Here is a 12768-nt window from a genome sequence, read left to right as displayed (position 1 = left end):
AGCCAAAAATAAACCGAAGGCGCTGTTTGGAACTCTTAAAAATGTAACCTTGAGCCCTTGAGGAGTAGAGGCAGGAGGGTCATTTCAAGGTCATTCTTGGCTACACTGGAAGTTTGAAGTTAGCCTGAGCTTACACAGACCTTGTTGAAAAAATTGTGTGCTGTGTACACACACACACACACACACACTTTTAGCTGTTTTCAATTGAGAGAAGCCCTCTCTCCCAGAACCAGGATGGAAGCCCAGTGGTCCTGCTGGATACACTCTGGCAAGCACCACCAAATTTTGAGTTGGAGGGTTCCCTATGGGTTTCCAGTTCCTTATTTCACCAATATTTGTAGTGGCCATTACTGAAATTTAGTAATTTTCACATGGCCTGGGAAGAAAAGTTGACTTAAGAAAGCTCCATGCTGCCCAACACTCTTTATTCAGACTATGGGTGCATTTCCAGGGGTGGCCAGGGCAGGGTTATTTGCAAGAGGAGAAGGTTTTCCAGAAGAAGTTCTTGCAGGGCTTTTTATCCCGGCGTGGGGGCTGCTGGAGAAGTGGGCTTTCCTGTCGCCTAGACACCTCGCTGGTATCCCCTCCGATGAGGGCGCTGGAACTGGCTTGGGAGGTCCACCCGTGCCACCAAGCAAGGAAAGTCAGGAGGCTGGCCCTCTTCCCTTCCGCAGCTTCCTGTGTTTTCAGAGAAGCAAGAACAAGGCAGAGTGAAGCAAGCCCTGGACACAGTCAGCCTCAGGAGAGCCAGCCGCTCCCTCCCAGGCTTCCTCCCAGATGGCAAGCTTCTCCTTAACAAACCACACTTCCTTCAAAGGCTGCATCTGGAGAATCCTAGAGAAACTGCTCTGCAGAGGAAAACGGACAAATAAATTTTTTTTTCTAATTTTCCCAGCCATGGTAGCACAGGTTTTCCTCAGCACTTGTGGGCAAAGGAAGCTGGATTAGTGTGAGTTTGAGGCTAGACAGGGCTACAGAGTGAGACCTTGTCTCAAAATACCGATGAGTGAATTGCTGCCCTCTCCCTTCTAACACTCTTTGCTGAGGTCCTTAGCTCTGAGAGAGCTGCCCAGGTGACTGACGGCACAGACACCCAGGGCAGACAGGTTCATTTAACTTGCTACTGTTTTCAGACCAGACACCCATGCTGGGTGTTCGGAGACCTGAAGAGACAAAGAGGCTAAGGTCTGGTCTTTCAAACCCCTTGGGAAACCGGCTAGCAGTATTCTGATGATAAACGACCCGCCGGAAACTCAGCTGGTAACTTCAGAGAAAAATCCGTTTCTAATGGTCAACTTTATGTACTCTTTCTTGGAATCTTTTCAAAATTGAAAAAAAAAATGAGAAAGTAAATCATTTGATGAAATTAGGAATTTATATCGTAGAGAAAGGGATGGCAGGAATTAATGTGAGCGAGCGTAAATTAAGGCTCTCGCCGTCCGTGTGACCAATACTGGCAGGAGCTGGACCACAAGCTCTCGCTGACAGAGAGAAGTCAAAGCGGACACCAGCTAAGAGCCCCTGAACAAGTGAGGGCAAGGGAGACCAGTGGTCTGAATGGTACATTGTAGCATCCTGGGGTCACACACACACACACACACACACACACTCACACACGCGCGCACGGCAACTCACTGGGTAGGGACCGTACTCACCCCACTGTCCTGGCCGGTGGGACCACGCTCCAGCGGAAGGGCAGTGGCCACAGCCCCCCACAGCAGCAGCAGCCCGAAGGCCAACAGCCATTGGCCTCTGGCTCGGCAGCCACCCATCCTCTTGGGCTGTCCGCAGGTCAGTGCTCTGCGGATGGGGTCTTTCTCTGGAGCTCTGGTATTTTAAGCTCCCGTGCCAGCTGTTTTGGGGCCTGCACACATCCACTGAAAACTTGCATGCCTCTCCACTCGTGCCGTGACGCACAAGCCGGAGCAATCAGTTCTCACAGAAACATTCGTGAGGTTGGATTTAGCCCCTTAATTAAAGACTCAGGACTTTTCCTGCGCCAGTGTGGATCGGCTCTCATTTTAGAACACGTGCGTGCGCATTTGCAGTGAGGAAGTTTGGTTTCCTTGTAATTGTGCCTGCAGCAAGCAGGAAGCCATTAGGACAAAGTCGAGCGATTTAACAGAATAGGAAATTAGGCTTGGGTAAAGAGCTTCAAACGTGGGATCTTACCCATCAGAAAGCAAAGCTGAGGAAGGGGGTGCAGCACAGCACGGCACGGCACGTGCTTGTCAAGTGTGAGGCTCCGGTTCCGTCCCCAGATCAGAAATGAAGTCTGCCTGAATCTGCTGGAGGAGTGATAGGTGCACAGAGGACTCGGGGACACAGGACAGCAGGGTTTCACCCACACAAGGGATGAACCAAGAGCTTGTCCCAGTGTTGGGGGCTGTGGACCCCCAGACCCTGAATTTCCTGTAAATGACTTGTTTTCTTGTGTTTGCAGCTGCTCTGAGCAGAAGACCCTCAGGAGTTCCTGAAGGCAGGGGAGTTTCTGGTGGGCTTGGCTGGGGCGTGGCTATCAGTTAAGGATCCCTACATAAGCTGCCCTGGTACACAATACAGGGGGCATCTTGTTTCAAGGATGACCCACGTTCCTGTCCCTGTGTCTCTGTCTGTGTGAGTGTGTAGTTCCCGGTCCCGTCCTGTAGTGCAGGTGCTACATCCCAGCACTGCCCTCTGCCCGGGCCAAACCCTGGGTCTTCAGCCAGACCTCCAACTCACTGACGTACAGATGCTGATGCAGAAGGATAGGAGGAACCAAGGGCTTTCTGCATCCCAGTGACACTGAGCATAGTTCATGGTCTAGGGCTTCCCAAACTCCCCGTGTTAGCAAGTGTCACATTCTTTAAATTAGGCCAGTGAGATGGTTCAACAGGTAAGCCTGTCACCAAGCCTGACGGCCTATCAGTCCCCTGGAGCCAGCATGCTGGGAGATACGAGCATGCACACCATAGCACATGCATGTGCCCACACACAGGCCGTGCGTGTTGACGCACACCTTTAGTCCCAGCACTTGGAAATACACGCCTAATTCTAAAATTGGTGGTGCTTATTATTATTATTATTATTTTTTTTTTGAGACAGTTTCTCTGTAGCTTTGGAGCCTGTCCTGGAACTAGCTCTGTAGACCAGGCTGGCCTCGAACTCACAGAGATCTGCCTGCCTCTGCCTCCCGAGTGCTGGGATTGAAGGCGTGCGCCACCATCGCCCGGCTATGGTGCTTATTATTTTGGTCCAGAAAAGGAATGGCCAAACTTGTGAGGCAGAGGTAGGTGGAACTCTGTGAGTTTGAGGTCAGCCTGGCCTACAGAACGAGTTCCAGGACAGGCTCCAAAGCTACAGAGAAACTGACTCAAAAAACCAAAAATTTGAATTTAAAAAAAAAAAAAAAAAAAAAGACTTGTGGGGCCAAATGTACCAATCCCTCAGAGCTGCCCAGACCTGAAACCCCTCTCAGGCCACTAGAGACCACCAGGACCCAAGGAAGGCTCATACCTAAAGCAAACTGAAGGCCGGAAGGCGCCTTCTGAAAGATCTCGTCCCTTCTCAACTTCTGGGAATCAGTTTTCTCCTCCAGCATGGGATTAAACTCGGTCACCATGCTTGACAAATGTCTCACTCACTGAGCTACCTTGCCGGCCCTAGGCCACCCTTTGGACCCTACCACTGTATAAGGGAAAGAGTGGGCCCTGAAGTCTATGCGGCCCCCTGCACCACTATTTCACACTGGAGCTCCAGACTCCCCCTCAAGCGACCTCTGCTCAGCAAAGCCAAGGCTTCATTACAAAGGTGCGCTAAGGAACGAGAAATCCCATCCCCAGCACCATCTTTCACAGATGATCAAGGGGCCACGGGTCTGAAAGAACCTTAGCAGCCAGAGCTAAGGAAACAGCTTTATTCACTGTTCAGAGACTGTCACTCGGCCTAGAAAGTAGGCAGTGAAGGACGGCTCACCCCAAACCCAGCATGTCTAACTGCTAACATGAGCCATCAGCCTCAGCACGTCAGTGTGCCATCCAGACGCCAGCCTCGCCCGTGCCAGGGATGGCACGTGGACACTCTGCAGGCGAGGAGCGCCTGGTTCTTCCAAGCTGCCCTCAGATGTCTTGAAACTGGCAGCATGAAAAACTGCCCAGCCACGTGTTTCTTTTAGACGCCTCTACTTATCCCTCTGACTGCCCTTGGTGGTGGGCACACTTGCGCGTGCTGAAGGCCACTGGGTCCCACGTGGCCAGGACTCAAGTCTCAGTGTCCACCACTTCGGCAGCGGGATCCGTGGAGTTACTGCTCTCATCCTCTGGCTTCCTTTTCTTCTTGGCCTTTCGCTCTAGGTTGAGCTGAGCAATCTCTTCGTTTTTCTCTGTGATGTATTTTAGCTATGTAGGTACATAAAAAGCAAAACTATATTTAAGTCTTTACATCTGTCTGTAAACTTATTTGTAAACCTAAAAATAATCACAATAACTTATGCCTTCTCCAGGATTCCAAATATGAGCACTAAAACTGAACTGAAGACGGAGAGGGACAGTTCAGAGGCTGAGACCCGGCAGGGTTATGGTATTCTAGATCCGTTAGCTACCGTCAGGTGACCCTGGCACCTCTAAGTGTCAAGAGTCTTCACCTAGAAAACGACAGTTTGGTCAAAATGATTTTTTAGATGTGAAAAAATAGAAATTGTGCTTGCCTGCATAACTGACCTGGCAGGCTTCCATCCGTCCCCAGCCTGTCAGAACTGTGGTACGGCTAGGCCTGGGGGCATACCTGTCGCACGTTCAAAGCCTACCTAGGCTAAAAGTCAAGCTCAAGACTGGCTGTATACTCAGCATGCCCCTTGTTTTGTCTCAGAACAAGAACTGAGGCTGGAGAGAGGCTCTGTGGTTTGCAGCACTTGCTACCTTCACAGAGGACACAGTTTTGAGTCCCAGCACTCACTGTGGTTCACAGCCACCTGTGACTCCAGTTCCAGGGGATCTGACCTCCACGGGCACCAGGCACGCACACGGTAGACAGGCACAAATGTGGGCAAACGCACACACACAGAATAAAGGGTCAGGACATGTGGTGCAGTGGTACAGACAGCATCTGACTAGCATGCACAAGGCCCTACTTTTAATCCCTAACATTAGGTGGGGGTGGGGTGGGTACCACAAGGAAACCATCCCCATAGACCAACTAACCCATGACTGGTCTGTGACATCATATTATAAATGGAACATGGCACCAAAGTTTTGAGATATTACAAAAAAGGTAAATTATGGAATCCAGAGAGAGCTGATTAGAAAATTTCAAATTGGCTTTGCAAGATCTATCATGATGAAAGGAGGGCTATAAATTACAGGAGGTCTGAATGGTTCAGCCATCTCCAGTTTTTAATGCAAGGTGCCCTGGAGAATAACTACACGCCTTCAAGTGATTAATTGGGAATAATGTATTCTGGGGGGGTGAGGAAGAAATTCATCTCTCACCAGTGAATTACTCCGCCTGGCTAAGAGCTTCACGTCCTCAGTGGTAACTGTGCTTCTTTTCGCGTGTCTGCAGAAAGGGCAGAAACACGTCACCAAACTGTGGTGTTAAAGTTAGGACGGGACATAAAAGTTCACGGCCGGAGGAACAAGGATGCCTAACCCATCCCATCAGAGTCAAATCACCAGGCAATCATGACACAGAAATGAGCAAGGTTCCTAGCCAGGACACTGCAGCAACTGTATTCTAATAAACAAAGTCTGCCTGAAGATCAGAGAGTCAGCCTCACAGACCAGGCAGTGGTGACACCTTTAATCCCAGTAGCCACACTAGTTTGCCAAAGAAACCGGGCGGTGATGGTGCACACCTTTAATCCCAGCACTAGAGAGGAATATAAGATGGGAGGAGACAGCTCCCAGACACAGTCTCATTCTGAGATTCCTGAAGGCAGGATCGCCAGTTCAGACTCAGGTAGAGATAAGGGCCAGTGGTTGGCTGCTTTGCTCTTCTGGTCTTCAGGTTGAACCCCAATTTCTGTCTCTGGGTTTTAGTAACCATGCTACAGGGTACCAACTCCACAGAGGACACTGAAGACAATCTGTCAACTGTGTCTGTGAGCCATTGTGCTGGAGAGCAGAGAAGGGTTAGACCCCCATCTCACTCCACCCTTTCTATCGCAGTCGTCTGTTAAGACCACAGACCACGCAAGGTGCGTATGCAAGGCTGGTGGAGAGAAAGGAGTCATCGTAAGACACGACTGCTCTGCATAAGTAAACGTTAGCTGAACGGGCAAGAAAACAGCCATGATGCTGGCTCTTGAAGCTCTTCTCCAGGACTGAATCACAGACAAAGCACCTGCAGCTCCTCCTAGAACCCACTTCCCTGCAAGCTCTGAATCCCCCCCCCCCACACACACACACACACGAGAGTCCGGCAGAATTGAGACCTGCCTTTAAACTGGTTCTGCCTCTTGCTCACAGCTTGGACCGAGGTCCTTCACATCCTCCTCCAAGCCTGCAGAGAGGGCTGCTCCCTGCTCTTGCAGAGGGTGGAGTTCAGTTCCCAACATCTGCATCTGGCAGATCACAACTCCAGCTACAGGGGACCCACGGTCCTCTTCTGGCCTCTGTGGGCACCCATACTAAAACTGTCTCATTTCTATGCCAACCATGTGACTGTCACTGAACTGCATCCTAACTCCTAGCTTCTGGATTTTAAATTTTTACGTGTATGCATGTATGTCTCTCTCCCACACGTGTCCTCGTGCCTGAGGATGGAAGAGGACGCTGGAGTTGTTAACAGTTGTGAGCCATGGTGTGGGTCTGGAATTGAACTTGGGACCTCTACAAGAACAAATGCTCTTGTTCTTGAAGCCACCACTCAGCCCAGCTTCTGGATTGTTCTGACAGCCTCACTATGGAGCCAGGCCAGTCTTGAACGTGGACTCCTCCTGCCTCACCTTCCCAAGCACCAAGACTGTCCCACCATGCCCAGCTTGTTTCTGGAACCACACAAAAACATTTTTTAAGAATTTCATTGACTTCCACAGCTAACACAGAAAGGGGAATTGAAGGTGATAGATACTTCGTGGGACTTAGGGGTGGGGCACAAATAAGCAGCAGCTGAATGAGCTGTCAGCATCCCATAATAGCACCGTATCCCCCTCAGCCGAGCTGACGATGCCAAGCAGTTTTTAGGGACTGATAATATATACAGGAAGGGGAAGATTTAGAGCCCCCTGCTTTAATTTAGCGGAAAGATTCATCTGAGAATCAGTGCAGAGGGGCAAGGTGAGAAGTGTGGCCCAGAGGCTGAGGTGAGCAGAGGCAAAAGAGAAGCTTCAGCCCTCCCAGGCCCCAGCCATTCCAACGGCTGCATAAAAGCAATGGTTTCCAATTACCTGAGGTACTAATTGAAGAGCCGAACATAAATCACCTGTAAGAGCTCAGGCTTCTCCAGCTGAAGGCAAGCCTCCCCCTTCCCGGGAAGATTAGTCTTCCTCATAGCAAGCACGGAATGAAAGCCCTTGCCTGTCATTCTATGACACCTGCAAGCAATCAGGGCTGTGGCGCTCTGAGGCCCTCTCCACAGGGGGACTGACCCCCAACTTCCCACATCCTGAGCAATCGCAACCTCCCCAAGAAAGGGTTTTTAAAACAGGCAGCCGCACACTGCAGTCCTGGGGCCGCCATTCAGACCTCAGTCAGTGAGAGACCTTCAAAAGGACTCGGAGATACCAGACGATCTCAAATGACGTGTTTGGAGCAGATGTTAGGTCCCTGTAGCTTCGTCATCAGGCACGAGCCCCCAGCAAACAGGCGCCACAGAACTGAAATACACCACCAGATGGGGGCGGTGATGTCAATGGATCTCAATTACACAGCCAACTCTTCTACCCACCTGGCAAACATCTCAAGGTCTTTGGCAAAATTTTCTGAAAGAGAGGGGAAAAAATAGCTATCAGCTGGCCCATCTCCACCTCAGGACTGAAGCCTAGGCTTCTAGTCAGCAGACTCGGCAAACCTCGGAGGCAAGCAACGGCACCCCAGGCCAGCAGTTACCAACTTTTCTTTTCTTTCTTTTTTTTTTTTTTTAAAGTTCTTCAGGACAGGATTTCTCTGTGTAGCACTGGCTGTCCTGAAACTCACTGGTCCAGGCTGGCCTTGAACTCAAGAGACCCACCTGCCTGTCTCCTGAGTGCTTGGATTAAAGTGTGCATCACACCCCGCCCCACCAGCTTTTCCAAATCGTGGCTGCATCCCTGTCCTTCCCAGCACCCTCCACTCCTCTTACAAGCCTTGTCCTACCTGTGAGTGATGACATCTTTGTTCGCTAGGGACCGCCCTGTATGTCTGCCCCAAGTAGGGTTAGTAAGAACTCTGATTTCCTCATGAGTGAGGGCCAGGGCGCAGCTGTCACACACACTCGGGCCCCCGGCCAAACCCACAGAGATGTCCTGGCCTCGTACCGCACTGTCGGAAAGTCACCTCCGCGATGGCTGCCACGGTCTGCTTGTTGAACTGCACCTGTTTGTCCAAGGCCACTTCATTGCACAGATGGCCGACTGTGTAGTGAACTGCTGCCTTTAGCCTCTGCAGGGAAATCACACATCCTCAAGTGAAGACCAGGGAGAGGGGCTGCCCGGCCTAATTCCTGCACAACGTTCCATCATGGCGGAGTGACATGCAAGTGCACTATCAGTTAACGACACCCTCTAGAGTGTGACTTGGGGGGACATGACTTTCCAACTAATGGTTATGATTTAGGTCCCATAAAGATGAGAAACCACGCTAGTCAGCAAGGAGCAATGACGGCAGCCCTTGCTGCATCCTTCAGCTACTGTCCAGGCTCTGCGCGCTGAGGGCCCATCTGGGGAATACAGTGAGAAACCAGTCTGCGGCCTTAAAATAGCTAACAAAAGACAGAAAGATCCCAGGCCTTGGTTCCAAGTCTCTAACAGCCTCCAGGCCCAGGGAACAGGGCAGCAAGGGCTGATGACTATGCATCTGACCATCCTCTGGTCTACAGGGTCACCAGCCACCGCAATGGTCTTCCTGTCCCACAGGAATTACCCTCCCCCATTTTTGGCAGTGCTGCGGATGGAACCAGAGCCTCACACACTAGGCAAACACTCCCACTGAGCCGCATCCTAGTCCCCAGAAAGCCTTTTAGATACTGAAAGTGTCATTCCTTCCTAGGCAGAGATACCAAGGGGAAGTAGCTCAGAGCAAGCAAGGCAGTAGCCCTGCGGTCTCTCCACTGATGTGTGACCTCCTTCCCCGCAGAGATGTAAACCAATCTCTACCCCTCTTCACAGGGCACCAGCAAACAGTACCATCCATCACCCATGTCTAACTTGGGGAACCAATGTATTTAGTGGGCTCACCTACAGAGCACGGGTGAGCCCAGAGCAGCCACAGGACCGCAGTCTCACCCAGCATGGATGATAACTTCCCCCGATTGCACACTGAGTGCCTCCTCCTGGTAACCTAGTCCATATTCTCTCTCGCCCCCGAAACCCCGAGGCCAAGTGCAACTAGGGCAGAATTATATACAGCTTGTCTGGGGAGGGCAGGCTGGGGAGACTGAGATCAGGTGAGGGGCTACCGGCCCTACCCCCTTCCGATGAGGGGCATCAACAGTCCGCAAGCCTGATGGTGAGGGTCTCTCAAATAGTCACGGCTGCTCTGTTTGGAAGACAGAGCCCAGGCGGGTGTGGTGTCACCTGAATCAAGACACTAACAAGTATTCACTACACAGGCAGGATGAGGGGCAACCACTCAGATGGTCCAGGGCCTCTGGGCGAAGCCAGGAAGATGAGCTTGGGACCTGTTTCCCAACCTCCTTGTCTGCTCGGACATCAGACAAGCAAATCCAGCCTTTAGGAGATCAAAAGAATCATCAACCTAGAAGGTCGAAGACCCTGAAGGCCCTTTTAGATGTGAATGGGGGCTGGGGACAGGACGCAGAATCCTGAACACATTTGGCTCCAGGAAGTTTTGTCTGCTCCTGCTGGGCCGCCTTCCTTCTGCCACACTTTAGATCTTGGAGGCTAAGTCACGAGACTTGAAACTCAAGGGCAGCACCTTGTCTACCTTATCCCACACAGTCTGCGTGCCAGGAATGCTGGTGGAGTGGGTGCTGGAGTCCTCAGAGCAGAGATGCAAATTTGAGCTCTTTTCTTGTTTGCTTTTTGAGACAGGGTTTCTCCGTGTAGCCTTGTCTGTCCTAGAACTCCCTTTGTAGACCAGGCTGGTCTCAAACTCACAGAGATCCACCTGCCTTCGCCTCCCGAGTGCTGGGATTAAAGGCGTGCGCCACCACCGCCCCACTTGAGTTCTTTCTGGCCTCATTTAATCAGTGAGCATTTACTGTCTCGTAAGCCAGGCTTTGCTCTCAGAGCTGATTCTACAGAAACAAAAAGACCCGGTAGTGTAGTTCAGTGGCAGAGTGCCTGCCCAGCATGTGTAAGGTCCCAAGCTCGATCTCTAGCACCTCACACACAAACGAATAATAATAAAATTAAATAAAAAAATAAAAACAAGACTTCTAGACGTGGTGGGGTGTGCCCTTCAATCTCAGAACTTGGGAGGTAGTGCGGGGAGGAATTTCTGTGATTTCCAGGCTAGCCAGGGCTAAACAATAAGACCCTGTCTTTAAAAAAAAAAGGGGGGGGGCTGCAGCCAGGCAGTGGTGGCACAGGCCTTTAATGCCAGCCGTGGGGAGGCAGAGGCAGGCTGATCTCTGTGAGTTCGAGGCCAGCCTGGTCTACAAGAGCTAGTTCCAGGACAGGCTCCAAAACCACAGAGAAATCCTGTCTCGAAAAAACAAAACAAAACAAACAAACAAAAAAAACCCATAGCTCCTGCTCTCCCATCCCACCCTGGCTGTTATCGCTCTCTTCACATCTGCTGGTGTCACAGATAGAAAGTGAAGGCCTGGGAGACAAGAGTAACCCTTGATTTGATCCCAGATAAAGAGAGAAGGCAAGTAAACCTGCAGGTCAAATGGAGGCACTCGACTGCAGACTGTACAGCCAACAATGGAATTCCATTCAAGTTAGACGGCTGTTCCAGGCCTGGCTGCACCGAGTGCCTGACGTCTGGGCACGGGGGAGGTACAGGCAGGAGATCTGAACTCCAAGGCCAGCATGAACAATGGGGACCAGTCTCCAAACACTGAGCAAACTTCTGAAATGTGATAAACTATGGGGAAGAGGTGAACTATGCCACCCTGACCTTGACCTGTTCATTTCATTGAATTTTTATTTTATTTCTTAGACAGGGTCCCGCTGTTAACACTGGCTGGCCTGGAACTCAGAGAGCCGCCTGCCTCTGCCTCCCCACGGCTGGGATCAAAGGCGAGTGCCTGGACTCATCTGAACTTAGAGCCTCCAGCAGGCTAAAATGGTGATCAGCTGATCTCTAAGCGGGGTCAGGGCTTTAACACTTAAATAGGAGCCCAACTACCTGAGAACGGCGGCTTGCTACAAGAAAACAAAGAAAGTAAGATGCCAACAAGAGAAAACAACTGAGGGCACTTGGGTGTCCATGACTCGGCTAGCAACGCTTCTCTCTCGCTCTTCATCCCTTGGTCTCTCCTTGATAGGCTCTCTCTAGGTAGACTAGGCTAGCCGAAAGCTCAGGGCTGCTAGCTCTGACTCCTGAGCGCTGGAAGAAAAGGCCTGAGCCCGACGCCCTGCCCTCTCTTGCTTTCGAGATAGGGGCTCCCATGGTACCTAAGTGATCTGAAACTCATAATTCTCCTGCCTCAGCTTCTGCAGCACAGTCCCAGCCCCTCTCCCTTCACCGCACCCCACCCACAGTCTCCTTCGAGACAGGTATTCCAGGTTGGCCTCGAACTCGACATATCGCTGAAGACGACCTTAAACTTGCTTCTGCCTCCACCCCACAGTGCTAGGATCACAGTCGTTCACCCCAGGCCCGTTTGTGCGGGGCTGGGACTCGAACCTACGGCTTCGTGCATGCTGAGCGAGCATTCTGCCAACCAAGCGCCGCCTTCTCCCGTGAGCGCCCACATTCCACCCTCCCAGCCCTGGGAAAGCCGGGAATACAGGAACTCGCCGTCCTGCCTTGCTGGGACCCCGTTAATTGTCTACCTGCCGATGAGAGAACTGCCGCTCCTCCTCCGCCTCCGTCTCCTCCATCGCTGCGGCGCTCCCCGGGCAGGCGGGCCGCGGTCGAGTCAGACTTTCCCGCTCTGCCTCTGCGACGGGCCGCGCAGAGGGTCAAAGCGCGAAGCGCCTCCTTCCTGGCCCGCGCGCGCCCCCTGGCGGCGGTTTGTGGAGGGGTCTCGCTGGCGTTGGCGCGACCCCAGGATCAGGTGCAGCACCCTAGACGCGGTCTCAAGTCCTGTCACTTCCTTCAACATCTGAAAGAACATGCATGAGATAGCTCTGTGGCTAGCAGTAATTGAGGGCACCTGCCGCGTGACCGAGGATCCAGTACCCACACCAAGCGGCTCACAAAGCACCTGTAATTCCACCTCTAGGGGACAGATACAATGTCATCTTTTGGTCTCCATGGACTTTGCGTGCACATGCACATACCTGCACACATGCATATGCATAAATAGTAAAATCTTAAAAATAACTTGGCTGGTCGTGGTGATGCACGCCTCCTTTAATCCCAGCACGGAGAAGGCAGAGGCAGGTGGATCTCTGTGAGTTTGAGGTCAGCCTAGTCTACGGAGTGAGTTCCAGGGCAGCCAGGGCTGTTAGACAGAGAAACCTTGTGTGTGTGTGTGTGTGTGTGTGTGTGTGTGTGTGTGTGTGTGTGTGTGTGG

At 51.7% G+C, this 12768-nt stretch overlaps 2 protein-coding genes across 3 annotated transcripts; both read right to left on the bottom strand.

Moving 5' to 3' along the window:
- Window positions 1-420: 420 nt before the first annotated feature.
- Cort (cortistatin) lies at window positions 421-3046 on the bottom strand. Of its 2 annotated transcripts, XM_050153366.1 has the most exons (3): window positions 2173-3046; window positions 1656-2078; window positions 421-678 (listed from the first exon to the last, which is right to left on the bottom strand). In XM_050153366.1, the coding sequence occupies exons 2-3, from the start codon at window positions 1770-1772 to the stop codon at window positions 469-471; spliced, it is 327 nt and encodes a 108-aa protein (XP_050009323.1). In that variant the 5' UTR covers window positions 1773-2078; window positions 2173-3046; the 3' UTR covers window positions 421-468. The 2 variants fall into 2 exon arrangements, with proteins under 2 accessions (XP_050009323.1, XP_050009324.1); XM_050153367.1 differs by having other exon boundaries at window positions 1656-3046.
- Window positions 3047-3431: 385 nt separating this feature from the next.
- Window positions 3432-12187, bottom strand: Cenps (centromere protein S). Its single transcript, XM_050153363.1, has 5 exons — window positions 12083-12187; window positions 8432-8555; window positions 7864-7897; window positions 5466-5532; window positions 3432-4376 (listed from the first exon to the last, which is right to left on the bottom strand). Exons 1-5 carry the CDS (start codon window positions 12128-12130, stop codon window positions 4239-4241), a joined length of 411 nt encoding a protein of 136 aa, XP_050009320.1. The 5' UTR covers window positions 12131-12187; the 3' UTR covers window positions 3432-4238.
- Window positions 12188-12768: the final 581 nt, after the last annotated feature.

The sequence above is a fragment of the Alexandromys fortis genome, unplaced genomic scaffold (assembly GCF_014885135.2).
Source record: "Alexandromys fortis isolate MF-2015 unplaced genomic scaffold, M_Fortis_MF-2015_v1.1 scaffold_88, whole genome shotgun sequence".
NCBI lineage: Eukaryota > Metazoa > Chordata > Mammalia > Rodentia > Cricetidae > Alexandromys > Alexandromys fortis.
The sequence above is the reverse complement of the archived record's forward strand: the minus strand, read 5'-3'. Positions and strand labels throughout refer to the sequence as shown.

What these genes read in the sequence shown, in the direction of transcription:
- Cenps (XM_050153363.1), bottom strand. Translation starts at nt 12,130, where the DNA reads ATGGAGGAGACGGAGGCGGAGGAGGAGCGGCAGTTCTCTCATCGGCAG. An exon ending in GGCAGTTCTCTCATCGGCAG is followed by an intron (nt 8,556 to 12,082) that starts GTAGACAATTAA and finishes ATTTCCCTGCAG; the next exon opens with AGGCTAAAGGCAGCAGTTCA. An exon ending in GGTGACTTTCCGACAGTGCG is followed by an intron (nt 7,898 to 8,431) that starts GTACGAGGCCAG and finishes CCTCTCTTTCAG; the next exon opens with AAAATTTTGCCAAAGACCTT.
- Cort (XM_050153367.1), bottom strand. Translation starts at nt 1,772, where the DNA reads ATGGGTGGCTGCCGAGCCAGAGGCCAATGGCTGTTGGCCTTCGGGCTG. An exon ending in CCACCGGCCAGGACAGTGGG is followed by an intron (nt 679 to 1,655) that starts GTGAGTACGGTC and finishes CTGAAAACACAG; the next exon opens with GAAGCTGCGGAAGGGAAGAG.